This window comes from Bombyx mori, chromosome 9, assembly GCF_030269925.1.
Source record: "Bombyx mori chromosome 9, ASM3026992v2".
Classification (NCBI taxonomy): domain Eukaryota; kingdom Metazoa; phylum Arthropoda; class Insecta; order Lepidoptera; family Bombycidae; genus Bombyx; species Bombyx mori.
In genome coordinates, this window is record NC_085115.1 from 5,865,004 (window position 1) to 5,881,583 (window position 16,580).

The 16,580-nt window shown below is 34.6% G+C and overlaps 1 protein-coding gene across 1 annotated transcript; it reads right to left on the reverse strand.

The window, feature by feature from the left end:
- Positions 1-9,001: 9,001 nt before the first annotated feature.
- Positions 9,002-15,198, reverse strand: LOC101742972 (protein artichoke). Its single transcript, XM_038013021.2, has 5 exons — positions 14,935-15,198; positions 13,717-13,923; positions 10,508-13,642; positions 10,182-10,438; positions 9,002-9,807 (listed from the first exon to the last, which is right to left on the reverse strand). Exons 2-5 carry the CDS (start codon positions 13,877-13,879, stop codon positions 9,262-9,264), a joined length of 4,101 nt encoding a protein of 1,366 aa, XP_037868949.2. The 5' UTR covers positions 13,880-13,923; positions 14,935-15,198; the 3' UTR covers positions 9,002-9,261.
- Between the last annotated feature and the right edge of the window lie 1,382 nt (positions 15,199-16,580).

Genomic DNA, 16,580 nt, shown 5'->3' on the forward strand with positions numbered 1-16,580 from the left:
TACTGCAATATTGGCGAGTCACACGGATCGTTTTGTAGCATCACAGAGATTGCAAAAAGGTCTTGATAAAATATCCACATGGCTACACAAGTGGCGAATAAGAGCCAGTGCAAACAAGTCGGTACATGTTACATTCACATTGCGAAAAGGTGATTGTCCACCTGTCCATGTTAATAACGCTATATTGCCTCATCAAGATAATGTAAGATACCTGGGAATGCACTTGGACCGCCGCCTAACATGGAAACACCACATTCAAACTAAGAGACAGGAACTAAACATCCGATACAAAAATCTCCATTGGCTGTTGGGACGTAACAGCAAGCTGAGTGTTGACAACAAACTTTTAATTTACAAAGTTATCCTAAAGCCAGTTTGGCTGTACGGAATCGAATTATGGGGTAGCGCCTGCAATTCGAATATCAGTATTATACAAAGAATGCAAAACTGTATCTTGCGCTCCATAAGTGGTGTTCCGTGGTTGGTCACAAACACTGAAATACACAAAGAACTAGGGATGCCTACAATATTGCAGGAAATCATAAAATTTAAACAAAAACACCACGAAAGACTGGAAAAGCACCCAAACAATCTGGCTGCCGCCTTGAAAAAACGTAGTTACGGTAAACGGCTCAAGAGAAAAGACGTCATATAGTTCAATGACAAAGCTTAAATTTAGAGTAGATGGCTCGCTGGAGTCACGCTCTTACTGACTTAGAAAATTTCAACTCATCTAATAAAAGTACTGGATACTGATTGTAGATAAAAAAAAAAAAAAAAAAAAAAAAAAAAAAAAAAAAAAAAAAAAAAAAAAAAAAAAAACTTCGAAGGAAAACGCAACAAGGAATACGAAATATTGATTTTGGACTTGTTAAGTCAAATATTTTCAGTTCGCGATACTGCTGTCCTTTTCACATTCTGTTCTGGACGGTCTGAGGGAACAAACCAGGACACAAGAGAAAAAAATTAATATATCTCTTCGTCAATTCTCTCGGTACCCAGATTTTCACAGCATTTTCTGTGTTATGGAAAGCCAATGCAGACAAAACAAAGTTAACGTTCTAACTTGTTTGAGTTTGAAAATTATCGTTATTATTGTTATATGTAATTATCGTTATTATTCTTTGATAACCGACGGGGTTTATTAAACTGTGTATTTACAAAATAAATGTGCGCATAAATTCAACAGACGCCCGCGGAATTGTCTTTGTGCGTTTTGTTTTGTTCTAATTTGCGGAAAGAGGCGGTTGTTCTAATTTGCCTCTCGAGATAAGGGCCCCAACAATACAAGGTGTTCACTTCGCGCGTTACAAGGAGAACGCTTTGTTACAAGCGCGCCGCCATCAAAGAGAGTTATTGTTGTTGTTTTAATATCTATACTCGAGGTACGAATAAATTCTAAACTGTTGAATATTAATATAAACGCTTCCTTTTGAAGAAGTAATTTCTTGCGGAATGTTTTTTTGGCGGGCGATTTTCTTTGGTACTGAACTGTCTTGTTTTGTAAAATTACTTCTCCAATTAACCTGACCTTTCCGATCAATCTTTCGATTCTGAAATTGGAAATGATTTTTCTGCTCGACTTGGTCTTATGCTAAAAGTTAGCCTTATATTTTTCGATTAAAATTCACAGAACAAGTATAATATTATAATATTTAGTCTCCATAGGTTGGTGTCTATAAATAAACTTGTCTATTAATGTTACAAGGCAATCATATTTATCATTTTGAATTTTTTATAGTCGATGTTACAATGCTATTGATAATAATTTTAGAAACCTTAAGATGGCTCGCGATATCTTGATTGTGAAATTTATCCACTAAAAGTATATTTAAAATTTAATACAATAGAGAAACAAAACCTTACATGAATTATTTTGAAAGCTTCAGTTTACTAGTATACCCTTTCCATTTTCAGATTAAAAATCGTTATTAGTTGTTAAAATGCTAGTAATTTCAATTGAATCACCAAAGAGCGTATCGAGCACTACCACCATTTTATTCATATTCACCACTTTACTTTTTTTTATTGCTTAGATGGGTGGACGAGCTCACAGCCCAATGGGATTAAGTGGTTACTGGAGCCCATAGATATCTACAACGTAAGCGCGCCACCCACCTTGAGATACAAGTTCGAAGGTCTCAATATAGTTACAACGGCTGCCCCACCCTTCAAACCGAAACGCATTACTGCTTCACGGCAGAAATAGGCAGGACGGTGGTACCCGCCCGCGCGGACTCACAAGAGGTCCTACCACCAGTAATTACGCAAATTATAATTTTGCGGGTTTCATTTTTATTACACGATGTTATTCCTTCACCGTGGAAGTCAATCGTGAACATTTGTTGAGTACGAATTTCATTAGAAAAATTGGTACCCGGTCCTACCACCAGGACTTCATTTGTTGCCAGTAATATTGTTTGTTGGTTGCTAGACGAAAGCGTTTAAAAAAGTGAAACACGCACGGTTTCTATATTTGGGTCATTACTGGCCGCAACGATAAGAGTAGGTACCACGTTGTTATCCAATTCGATTGAGAAGCTGCCTCGGTGGCTTAGTTGGTGTTTAATTACTACTGAAGCCCGTAGGTACTACAATATGTTTGCTACCAATCACATTAGTGACTAGAATCGGAAAGAAGCAGTATCACAACTGCATTGCAGACCAATTACAAGTGAATTAGTCGTTTAAATTTTCCAAACTACGCGCCAAAAGTGTCACCTTTCACTGCACGACCCGAATGAGTTCTCTTTCATAATGGGATCGAAAACGGTTATTTTAGAAAATATTTTAGCCAGTTCAACTCTGATATGCACCGTTCACCGTTCCCAACGCGTAAATAGAAGTCCAGTGATTCTGACCAAATAATATTTTTATCAAAATTTAGTAATTTGACTATTTAATTAAAGTAAGCATATTGCTGCCTAAAGCAATTAGCTTAATAATTTTCAATAAGCTCAAATTAATTTAAACTTGGAATTCAGTTACTTCTAATAAACAATTATTTACTCAAGATGAGCTGAATTTTTGGTGTTTATAGGTCGTAGTCTTTTTCGAATACATTACTGTTTAGCAGCAGAAATGAAGCAATAGTAAATATTCATGCGTTCTCACTATACCATACCACGGTTACATAAAAAAGTACAGCTTTCAGGTATGAGAGCAATAGCAAAAAGAAATTACTGCAGTACAATTACAGAAACAAGAGCAATTTACAGACTTTTTATTCGTAGGGCGGCACGCATGTAACTTGCAATCGTAAAACAATACCTATTATTGAAGGCATGATATTTCCCGTCAGTCGCCCCCGGCTTTTGAATGGTCCCGTTTGGCTCAATTCCAGTTTTTTCTTGTTAGTTCTGCCTTTAACAAAACGTTATGGGTTTTGTGTTGTGACACAATGCTGAGTTAGACATGCTTATTAATACTTACGTACTTCTATTCAAAGTTATTTTGTTTGGCGTATTATCGGTTCAATAATAAAGGCTTTTAATATTTGTTGTTATATTTTAGTTTCAATGTTTTACTTCGTGGAGTTGTAGTTTAGATTACACTATAATTTCGCTTCGCCTGCCTATAGTGTGCGGTTGGAGATCCGTGCTCAGCAGTGAGATGAAAAATAACCTATATTCTTTCAGAGCTCAAACAATTTTCATCCGAAGTTTCTTCGACAACGTTCCAGTGGTGGGGACGTGAAAACGGAATAAACAGACAGAGATATTTATCATTATATTATTTGATTTTAATAGTGTAAAAACAACTTCAAAAAATCTGATTTTAATAAAACAATATTATGCTTCAAATTTATATATATATCTTATACCTGTGAAAACTATAAGAAAATTGCGTTATGTAGATGGAGATGTACGCGACGGAACCAGCTACAGGCAGAGAGTAGTTCTAAAAATTGTAGGCGTTTTATTAATCTTCTTCAGTTACTCTTATTCTATTTTTATGACTACTATTTTTATTTGTACGCTTGTTTATTTATGATATTTATTTATTAAGGAAGTGAGTGAATGTGACTTACATAAAATCAGAATTAAACTGCAAGAAAATGTTTTAATATTCGAAATACAAAATAACAGTGCACGTCTAGTAGAAACAAAGGGGTCAGGATATCATTTAGAACGTCACAGAACGGTCTGAGTGTCGTGAGGCGAACAGTCGTAGCAATTAGTAGTCGGCGTCAGTTGGTAAATATTAACACTGGTAATTGTACGGTATACGTCAGCTCCGTGTTGTTCGTTACAGTGCCCACTTGCAACCTGAATACAAATGAATCCATTATCCCAAAGTGCGGAGATAGCAAATCGACAACCCGCCGGATCACATAGCCGCGTGTATGCTCAAGTGCTAATGTGTTTTCGTTTGGCTTTAATTGAATTATTCGTCGCAGTTGAAAAAGCTAATTATTGTATTTACTGCATAATTTTTTTAGGGCTATCATAAATTCCTACCAGATTCGAATCGAACAAAACATTTAAAAGTTTTTAAAGAGTTTCATGTTTTCAGGCCAAAATGCTCGCCTCGCATGTTACAAAACGTAATAACTTAGTCTCCTAAATGATAAGCCATTCAGGTCGAGGTCATACGAAAATTTAAGCATCGTCATAACTTCTCGTAACACCGAGTGTAATGCGTGAAATATTTCGTTATTACGTCAACTTGGAATGTGTTCATAAATCGTAATTAACTTATATTTGTACATACACGTTCACAACAAAGCGATCGAGACAAAATCGATACTTTGTTCACGTGCCCTAGAATTGGGTACCGCTGCTTCGTGTGTAGTTTATGACTAATACAAAATAAAGTATTTTCTAATAGGAACAATTGAAGCTGTTATCTATATAATCATGCATGGCCGCGATCAGGGTTGGCAGTTATTTATTTTGAGGGCAGGATTTATTTGCGGAAATGGGCCTGACCCACATTACTCAAGGGAGATTTCGTTGAAGAGGATTGTAAAGTATTCTGTTCGGGATCAGATAACTTATTGTATTTTGAAGTGGCTTCCTGTTTATGTCCGAATTATGTGTTTTTCTAAGTATACGACCGACCGTTGCGAGCCGCCGACCCAAAATATGTTTATTTCGTCAAACTGCGATGAATACGCATTGGGCGTTACTGATTTTTTGCGTTATAGATTGCTAGACGATCCTACTACTGACACAGTAATAAGTGGATACCAGAAACTTGCACCATGCAAACATACGCCACCCACGTATGTAACAACTGTCTTACATCTTAAATCGAGCCTCAACGCTCTCATTTGGCATGCTGTCGGGACCCAAAACAAAAGTCATATATCAAGAACTTGCAAATTTGTCTGTGGGGCCACCGGTGTACTTCAAAGTTCAAAGCTATGAGCTTAAGGGTGTTGTTCAAACATCCTTGTGTTTGCCAATTTTTAGATGGAATTAGAAAATTTGTATCCCAATTAGTTTGTCCCAGTCCTTAAGGTTGTTCTTCACGTCGAATCGATTTGTGAGGGCGATTTGAAGGTGGCGAAAATTATTATAATTTTTATTATTGAATTACTTATCTGCGATTTCCTTAAGATGAAAACAGAGACGTGATATCCGTGATACTTTAAAATATTTACCTTAATAGCACTAACGTAATACTAAAATTAGTGAACGGCATTCTTAATTGTTTGATATGGAAATTTTACTTCGCTTGTAACTATACTTGGAAGCTTAAATCAAATCAAATCAAATCAAATCAAAAATTTTTTATTCAACATAAATGAAAGTACATACTTGTTGAACGTCAAAAGAACTACCGCCAATTCACAAGAACTAGCCTCCGTCCTGAGAAGAATTGGCAAGAAACTCAGCGGGCATGTTTTTTTTTTTTTTTTTTTAATAAATTGTTATTTATTAATTTTTTAATATTACATTATTTTTTTAAATATGAGTTTTTTACAATGAGTATTATAACGTAACAATTACTACAATATTGAAATGCCCGGAGCGAGCAACTCATTCCCACATAAACTGGAACTTGCCCCAGGAGGTTACAAAAATGGGTTAAGTATTTAATAAAGCCCTATAACACGCGAACTTCCACTTTTTCGATTCGTATGTTCAAGATTTATGCTCACTTATTAAAGTCTTTGGATAGCTTAACATAAACAATATAATTTAGTTTTCGTTTTGAATCTAAGCACATGTAAATTATTGTTTTTTTTAAATACATATTAAAATTAAGATATCATTGTTAAGATTAGTCTCTTTTGCTTGATTGATTTAAAAAATAGATAGTTCTCTTTTTGAAACTAAGAGAGTTAATTATTGTTAGGACTGGTTCTACTATTTTTCCTGTCGAGAGTAGTGCTACCCTCCCACTCTACCAGGCTCTATCGTGGATGGGGCGGACGTTTCAAATAAAGACCAGGGTCAAATAAAGGTCAAAGAAAAAAATGTACTACTTACTATCTAGTACAGTCTTTATAGTCCTACATTTAAATTATCTTTATTAAATTTGTTGTGTACATTGGTCTCTATATTACACTTATATCCTAAAACGACTATTAGTATAATAGTATTTAAAATATGTGCGCCACCTAATATTTTCTTCTTCGAGTGAAAATGATATTTTCATCATATATTTTTTTTATTCTCTTAAAAACCAAAATTCATATTTTCCTAGTCTGAAATTCCCATTGAAATCGGTATTAATAACACGTCCCATACTTCTAAAATTATAGTTTGTGATGATCTAATAAACAATAACATTCATTTAATGCGAAAGCATTAAGCTGACAGACTATTAACCACATTCGAATCCCAACAGTAATTAACAAACTAATCACTAGACGGTGACCAAAACTGCGAACGTCAACTAATATTTACAGAGCCGATCAAACAGTTCCCCTGAGCACTGGGGATGCAGACATCAATATTGGATGTGTACATTAGCTCATTTCTCTAGGGCTAGGCCACTTAAGCGACAATTAGTCCTGTATGTCAAAACGAGATGTACAATTAACGGTGTGTAGCTTTGATAAGTTACTTACCCACAGACACAGCCCACTGAGTTTCTCGCCGGATCTTCTCAGTGGGTCGCGTTTCCGATTCGGTGGTAGATTCTACGAAGCACTGCTCTTGCTAGAGTCAGTGCTAGCAACACTGCGGTTTGAGCCCCGCGAGCTCACCTACACGTTAGGGTGAAGCTGAAATAGCCTCTCAAGGCTATCAGCACAGGTTTAAAAAAAAGCAATCAATAAATCTTCGTAGGGCTGTAGAAGCTAATCCAATGCTAGAAAATAATTTGATCACGATTAAAAAAACTTATTCCGAAATGGAGTTCGAAATTTCTTGTCATTTAAGTGTCTTCTTTTAAGAGCCTAAATAATTTTGTACATTTCAGTTAAATTCTCATTAATGTAAATAAAACGATAAATTCTTTTCATCAATTTATTGATTCTGTCGTGAATCAGTAACGTCTTCTATGAGTCTAGTTTAAATGACGCGATGACGTTATTACAGCATAGCTGAGATTTCAACCTCCTGTTTCAAGGTGTATTCATGTTGTGATATTTACGCGTTTCAGAAATCACGAATCAATCACCTATACAAACAATAGAAAAACGATTAATTGAGTTGATTCCAACAGTAATGATAGCCAATCAATTCAACTATCAATACTTAATTCATGTTTCAATGAATTTGCGATACGAATAACGAAGTGACCATATCCTCAGAACGTACTTCAGAGACGTTTACGTCAATGAATCTACGTTTACGTTGGTAAATCTATATATATGTAAAAATGAATTGCTGTTCATTAGTCTCGCTAAAACTCGAGAACGGCTGGACCGATTTGGCTAATTTTGGTCTTGAATTATTTGTGGAAGTCCAGAGAAGGCTTAAAAGGAAGATAAATATGAAAGTGCTCGGGATTAAATAAAAATAACAATTTTCCGAACGGATTCCTTTTGTTTGTTTCAAGTTTATTTTATACAAAAGTTTAGGTCTTTTATTTATCGATTGAGGCACTACGAAGTCTGCCGGGTCAGCTAGTTTTTAATAATTATTATCATATTACATTGTGTATTTGTATGTACATTTATGAATATATGTATGTATGTGTGTATGTGTATAACTTGATGGGTACACCGCGTGTAATTCGTTTCCAAATAATTTTTGTCCACCTGATGATTGTCTGGAAGAGATCGCTCTTAGCGATAAGACCGCCAGTTGTACTTTTTTGTATTTAATGTATCGTATTGTTTATTTATTTTTTGGTGCATAATAAAGAATACTTTTTCTCTCTCTCGCTCTTTCCCTCTCTCTCTCTCGAGAAATTATTGTGAAAAATAAATTGATCATATAAATATGCGGAAGAAGGTCCAGAGGCAGAATTCTATTGGGCTAGTCGGACTAAATACGCTCAACCCTCAACACCTCAGTTCATGTTCTCCACGCAGCCGAGAACAACTGAGCTAGCCCTAGATAGAACAAAAAAAAGTTGTTCAGAGAATCCACGACCCTTAGCATAGAGGAATGTCGACGCAAGGGGAAGGAGGAAGACGAACGGTGACATGGCATAATTTTTCTTTTGGTCTTAAGAGTATTCAGAAGATAAATAATGCCATTGAAGCCTCGGCTTCATTTCAAGGCGGATGGCGAAACTTAGATTGTGATGTCCAGTGGCTCTATGGTTACCATGATATTTGTGACCTCGGTTAATTTATGATTATTATTATTATCGATTATGGCCTCGTCTAAACACAAGATATAATAGGTTTTTTAAAGTACCTTATATTATTATGTAAAAATTATGTCTCTCGCTAATATCAATGTTAAAAAGACTGCTGTCTCGTAAAAGTAATTTTTGAGATGGTACTTTAGTACAGCTTTGCTCAAATTTGCAGGGCCGTCCTCAATTGAGCTTTAAAGTTCTAATTTCATTCGCATTAGAAATGCAAAGAGAAACTTTAAAACTGAATATAATACCAAATTTATATATAAAAAAAGTTAAACTAAACAAGAAAATTCAACCATTCCAACAACTTTATTCAATTTTGTCTTCTAATACTAAAATAAACTATTTTACATAAAATACCTTTACAGAAATGTATGTAAACCCTATTCAGATACTGCACGCCATATAATGATATAATTCCTAAATATTCGCCATAAGATCATGCTAAGATCTAAGCGTCATTACGTATTATCTAGCTATTCAATAATTTAGAATTTATTTTCGACAATGTACAGAAAATTCTGCATATTACCTATTTTAAAAAAATTAACGCGGCTTTGCCATCCCTAATAAAATGTTATCAGTGGAAGCAGTCGTAGAATTCTGTAAAATATCATCCTTGCTTGCCATTGAATGATAGTCGTTCATTTCTGACCAAGCCGGATCAGATTTCGCTATTCTCTTCCGCTCTTTAATTTTAGTATACAACAAAACCGATACCATGATAAAAAAGACTACAAACCCCAATGTACAACCAACGATTAAACCTAATCTACGATTTAAGATGGATGCCAAGCCGAGTTTTTTGTTTGTTTTCAATTTAATAGAAGCCTGTTTTCTAAAGGTATTAAATGAAATACATTCACTGGATGGTGATCGCATCAATATTGCGGCGGCTATATCTTGACTAATTTGGGCAGTGACGTTTATTAAATCTTCTGTTAATGTTAAATTATTATCTGAATTTTTATTGTCTTCATAGTTAACGGGATTTTCTGATAACGTAATGACACATACAATGTAGTTAACGTTTGGTTCTAAATTTGTAATCCGTACAGATACGTCGTTTTTTTCCAAATATTTGGAGTTGATCTGGAATACGACAAATATATTCATTAACACAAAAATTTATAAAATATAAAAAATGCATTAAATCAAAGAATCCAATTTTATGCTCCTGTTCTTTAACATCGTTTTTTTTTTTTTTATTGCCCTTGTAGGCAGACGAGCATACGGCCTACCTGATGGTGAGTGGTTACCGTCGCCCATGGACTTCAGCAATGCCAGGGGCAGAGCCAAGCCGCTGCCTACTGCTTAATACTCTCCACAAGCCTCGTTTGAAGAAGGACATGTCATAGCGCTCGGGAAACACCGTGGAGGGGAGCTCATTCCATAGCCGGATGGTACGTAGCAAAAAAGATCTCTGGAAACGCACTGTGGATGACCGCAGTTATCACTCGACTTACATGAGCCGTAGCTTCTTCTCCATAATACAATATCTGTATTGCTTTAATAGCTGTCCGATTACGAATAAACCATGAAACGGAAACCGAGTTATCTTTGTGTTTATCTACTGATAGTTGGGATATCACTGGTAGATCACATTTCTCCTTCGGATATTCATTATTAAGACATGTCACTGAATTTGATTTTATAATTTTAGGATGATCTTGTATCCACACCCATGTATTATCTTTTTGACAGTTGCATATTATCACATTACCTGGAAACAAGATCAAATTCAGCAAACTTTAGTAAACCAAGCAAAAGTCTAAAATTATTCGATACCCACCTTTTATAGCTATTTCTTCAATGTGGTTTTCAACTGAAGTAAGCAACTCCAAGGGTACAATTTGCAGCTTATTGTATTCTAAATTAATTTGAATGATTTTGTTCAAATTTCTAAAAGCCGTTACGGATATGTATTTTATGTTATTATAGCTGAGATTCAATAACGTAAGTTCTCTTAGATTCACCAAATCTTCATTTAGTATATTTTGTAGCTTGTTGTGAGATAGATCCAAAAGCTTCAAGTAGCCCAAGTCTTCGACAAAGGATTCCATTGACTCAATATTGTTATTTGATAAACATAATGTCCGTAACTTAGTTAGACCACGAAAGTTATTTGTTTTCAGTTGTGAAATTCTATTAAAACTCAAATCTAAGTTTTCTAAAAAGCTCAATTTCGAAAAGGGACTTATTGACAGTCTCCGTATTTTATTCAATTGTAGGTACAGATGCCTTAGACTGGTGAACTTTTCAAATGTGATTTCATCTATATTTGTCATGTTAGTGCTACAGATATGTAATTCATATAAATTAGCTACTAGTGAGTTATTGTCTACTTTGCTAGTAGTGGTCCAAGCAATTGTTGGATTTTTGCTGAGATCTACGTTCATTAGTGAAATCCCTGTTCTTTTGTTCGACAGTAAAAAATCAAATTGAACTATTTCGTTGTTCGAAATATTCAAATATATTAGATTGGGGAAAGTATCAAAAATTAGCAAAGGTAGGTTATCTAGTCTATTGTAGCTTACATCAAAAGATATTAAGTTCCTAAATTCTAGTTTCTTCCTTACTGTTATTGATTTAATTTCATTCTTTTTCAGAATTAAATATTTCAATTTCGTCATACTTTCAAGACCACTTAATTCTATTTTCGATAACAGGTTATCGGTCATATCTAATGTTTCGACGTGACTGAAGTTGTGTAACGTATCATATGGAAAGTAGTCCAAGAAGTTGTTGCTTATGTTTAACTCAGATATTGTATTATCAACATTAAAGAGTTTCAACGGTACTGCACTGATTATGTTCTGTGCTAAATTCAGTCTTATTAAATTTCTATTGTATTTGAAGGTGCCTTCAAGTATATGTTCCAAATTACAGTGTTCCAAGTATAATATTTCTAAAAGTGGAAACTGAATAAAAGATTCTAAAGGCAAATAATCTAAAATATTATGTGACAGAGAAAGATATTTGAGGCCTGGAATATTTAATGAGAGTAGGTCACTTACTTTCAATGAGTTGTTTCTGATAGAAAGAAATTTTAAATTGTTCAGTCCTAAAAACGTTTCATTTTCTATCTGATGTATTTCACAATGGTCCATGTTTAATGAGCTAAGGGGTAGCCCTTGTTGAAAAGTATTTTTAGTGAGAATTCTAAGAGGATTACATGAAAGATTTAAACTTCGTAATTTTTTCAAGGTATCAAATGCCATATCGAAAATGAATGCTATTAAATTTTTCGAAATGTCCAGGTCCTCTAATTCACTTAAACCAAAAAATGTATAATTCGTTATGTTTCTCAATAAGTTTTGCTGTATATCTAAGAATCGAGTAGAATTCAAATGCTGCAGTGAAAAGTCTTCTATAATTGAAATTTCATTATTACTTAGATCAAGACGAGTAATAAGACCTAAATTACGAAATGTATTCTTGGTTATGAATTTTATGTGATTATTATGTAAACTAAGATAGTTTAAGTCTTTCTGTTGTTGGAACATAAAATTGCCAATTAATGACAAAGAGTTGTATTCTAAATGCAAAGTCAGCAGGCTTGAGCTTAATCTGGGCATGACGTCATTCAAATCGGTTATGTAATTATTGTGTAGACTGAGATATTTTAATTCCTTCATTTCTATAAATGTACCTGATTCAATAAAAATTATTTCGTTGTTATCCAAATACAAATCCTCTACTTTAGCACAATTCATAAAATAGTACCTAGACACAAATCTAAATTTATTATTGTTAAATCTTAGTTCATTAACATTTATTAAAGATTTTAAAGTGTGATTGTTTAATTCACGAAACTTATTATTGTCTAATCTTAATTTCTGTAAATTCTTATTACTAATAAAAATACTATGTGGCACTTGGTTCAAGTAATTAAATTCTAGGTGAACATTAAGTAATTTTTCTAGACTATTGAAGCTCTCACTATGTACGTTACTTATACAATTCTTATCTAAGTGTATTGTTTCGATTTTATCAGAATTTAGAAACGAATCTATTGGCACATCTAAAATATTGTTATGACTTAAAACTACTTCGGTGAGTGATGGCAAATTGCAAAATATACCATGTATATGGCGTAAATGATTGTTAGCTAAATCTATGTACTCTAAATTCTTATTATTTTGAAAAATACCGGGGTTCATAACTTTAATTCTATTATAACTCAAATCCAATGATTTCAAATTAGGCAAATGATAAAAGGCACGATAATTAATATTATTAATGAAATTAAAATGAAATGATAATGTTACTAAGGACGGACAAAATTTAAGGCAGTCTTCTGAAATAAATTCAAAATTATTGGAATTCAAATTTAAGTGCTCTAAAGATGTTAATTCAGTGTTTTCAGTTAAAGGGAAAGAAGCGATTTCGTTCCAAGCTAGCTTCAATGATTGCAAATACCTAAGAGTTGAAAAAGCCGCTATAGGAAATATAGTAAGATTGTTTTCACTCAAATCTAATTTACTCAAAGACATTTCTAAGCCAGAAAAAGCTGAATCCGAAATTTCGCGTAATACGTTTGCTTTTATATCTAACTTTACTAGCGGAAGTCCATAAAAACTGTAGCTTGGTATCTCCTCTATATAATTAGACGTCAATTCGATTGACATTAATTTAAGTAATCCGGAGAACGATCTGTGAGGAATACCCTTTAACTTGCTCGAGACGACGGTTAACGTTTCAAGGCACTTTCTCAACGGTATAAAGGTGTCATCACCAATATCTTTTATGCTTGTTCTTGAAATATAAATATGTTTTATACAAACGCCTTGAGGTATAAAATGGGGTAACAAAGCATTTTCGTTGTCGTCGAGGTCGTAAACAGACAATGAATGAACATCAGTCACAGTTTTAAGTGCATTTTTTACGTCTCTTAAGTCTGTATATTGGCAATCCAGAGACAATCCTGAAATAGGACGTTGCTGCAATTAATTTTGTTTCATTTTTATAAATATACGTTGGCGATATAAAGAATCTTACCGTCTTCGAATACGTTACAAGAACATTTATTAGTTCTTGTCAAGTCGGGACATTCCAAGGTATTTTGAGCTCGCAGAATGGAGGGTAGAAACAGTAATAACGGAATAATTTGCAAAACATCGCCGTCATTTTTCCTTGTCTTCGGGCATATAATTTTTTTCATAGTTACATTATTATATTGTTTTTACATCTTATTCACTCTTGTACCTGGAACAATGGACAGTAGTTGAATTATTTTTTTAAATGATTTTTCACAAATCGAAAATCGTACCTTAAATACTTTTAATATTTTATAGTGAGTCTTCCATGAGACATTGCATGAAAAGCGAATTTACATTCGCAAAGTGAATCCCTTTGCTTACTTTGTGGAAGCCTCAGTCCTGGTGTCGCTTAGGATTTTGTAAATATAATGGTACTCTCTGCCCTTATAGCTCGGACTTTTTTTTTAATGATGCATGTACTCTATTTCGTTTGAAAGAAGAGTATATATAGAAAGGTTTAAGTATATAATACATTTACTAGGTGAAATAATAAATGAATTAAATGGCTAGTTGAAAGCCTCTGTCCATAATCTTGAATTATGGATGAGCTTTCAGTTAGTCTGAGTAATTTACTACAGGTCTTGTCGTTCATTAATAATGTGAGTTCAAGGTAGTCTATATTCTGTGGGACAAAATTTGTTGATTTATGAAAAAACTTAATACCTACGTAGTAAGTTTCAACATGTCTAAACAAATAGATTACTTAAAACTTAACATAACATTGTTAACAAATGAACTTTAGTAAGTATTAAAGTAAATTATTGAAAAATAGAAATCAAATTTTGTATTTTGTGTTTTAGCCACACGGTGTTCCACTTTCTTCAGAAGAGACCGCTACAAAGGAAAACGTGGAAGTCAATAAATACACTTCGGATAATTGATATACTGTTTGTTCTTTTAACGTGGCGCTCAACTCACCTCTATTTTCATCACGTAACGTAAGCATTTTCTGGTCCCGCATGGCTGATATAATTTTATTTACTTATAAATAATTATAATAGAAAAAAAAACATAAATAAAAACTAAAGAAACGACGCCGATCCCAACTGGACGAAATATTTTTCAAACTACGTTAGTAAACACATATAATATGCAATTACCCATACACGAAATCGCCCAAACTCCGTTTCTAGCATCCCGATAAAAGTTTAAACGTAATACATATTTATACACTCACCCGACAGATTTTCCTTTGCGCTGACTGCCGACTATCTGCTAATTACGGAACTGTGTTATCCTGCCATACATAGAGTCTATTTTTGCGTTGCACGTGCCGGGAGGGGGTGAAGCCCGTTGCGCATTGGACGCGACGCTCAGTTAACGTTTAAACAAGCTGAATTTCAATCGGACGCTAACTGAAATCAGTTTTAGGAGGTAGATGTGGAGTTAGCACAACAGAGAACGCCTGGGGTCATTAGAAAGCTCGAGTGAAGACTGCCGCGGCGGCGCGCGTTGTAGGTCACCCCCGTTGTTGCGGCACCCCCGACCTACACTATTATTATACTTTTATGACGAATCGGATTTTGCAGCACGAGCCCTCGGATTTTCGTTTCGAACCGAACGGTAGAACGGTTCGTCAGACCGTTTCTTTTTATTCAAATTTCGATCATGTTTGAAAGATGAGGTTTTCTTTGTAAAATTTTTGACTTTTGAATGTTTTGTGAACCGTGGTTCATTTTACGATTCTCATTCTCTCGTAATAAATAAATATTGAATTAAGTAGTTAATTGTACGAATAAAAAAATTACATAAACTAGGAACAATCAACAAAGCATTTCACAAATAAATCCGATAGTAACGTGAGCTCAGATTTGTGTTATGAGCTACGTATTTCGTAGCGAAGTCGTTAAAGTAATTGTAGTTGTTAGAGTAATTACATTTAGCATTACGAATAAAGGTACAACATAGATGTACGTAAAATCTACTTAGCATAATAGCATTGTACAAAATTATACATTGCTTAGTAAATCTCTGTCAGTGCTTAATGTGCGTATAAATTATTCATTCAAACAAGATTTACTTATTAAGTCTACTTACCTAAGGTTGATGGTGTTTGGAATTTTGATAGGATATAATAGATGTTATTTAAAACAATACTTTTAAACTATAAAATGCCTTGATTGTGTTAGTTTTGAATATAGACGGAACAGTTAAATGTTTGGCATAAAGTTCTTTGGCAAGAATTTTACGATTTGAGAATTGAAAGAAGCATCTTGTGCAATTGATTAGTGATCTTTCACTCAACATGTTTGCCGATCATTCTATACTCATATACTTATTAGATCTTCTAAACGGAGTTTTTCTCGACGGTCTAATCGGTCGATCTACCCTTGCCGAACCAATTAACTAGATTTTCACTTCGCGATAAATTCTTTGCACGGTTAGAGGTTCTTTGCACCAGACCAGGGCCGTTCGGATTGTCGATAATCCCATTCTCGCGGAGCGTTTGAAACCCCTGGGTCTGCGGAGGGACTTCGGTTCCCTCTGTATTTTGTACCGTATGTTCCATGGGGAGTGCTCTGAGGAATTGTTCGAGATGATACCGTCTTCTCGTTTTTAATATCGCACCGCCCGCCACCGAAGTAGAGTTCATCCATACTACCTGGAGCCACTGCGGTCATCCACAGTGCGTTTCCAGAGGTCGTTTTTGCCACGTACCATCCGGCTATGGAATGAGCTCCCCTCCACGGTGTTTCCCGAGCGCTATGACATATCCTTCTTCAAACGAGGCTTGTGGAGAGTATTAAACGGTAGGCAGCGGCTTGGCTCTGGCCCTGGTATTGCTGAAGTCCACGGGCGACGGTAACCACTCACCATCAGGTG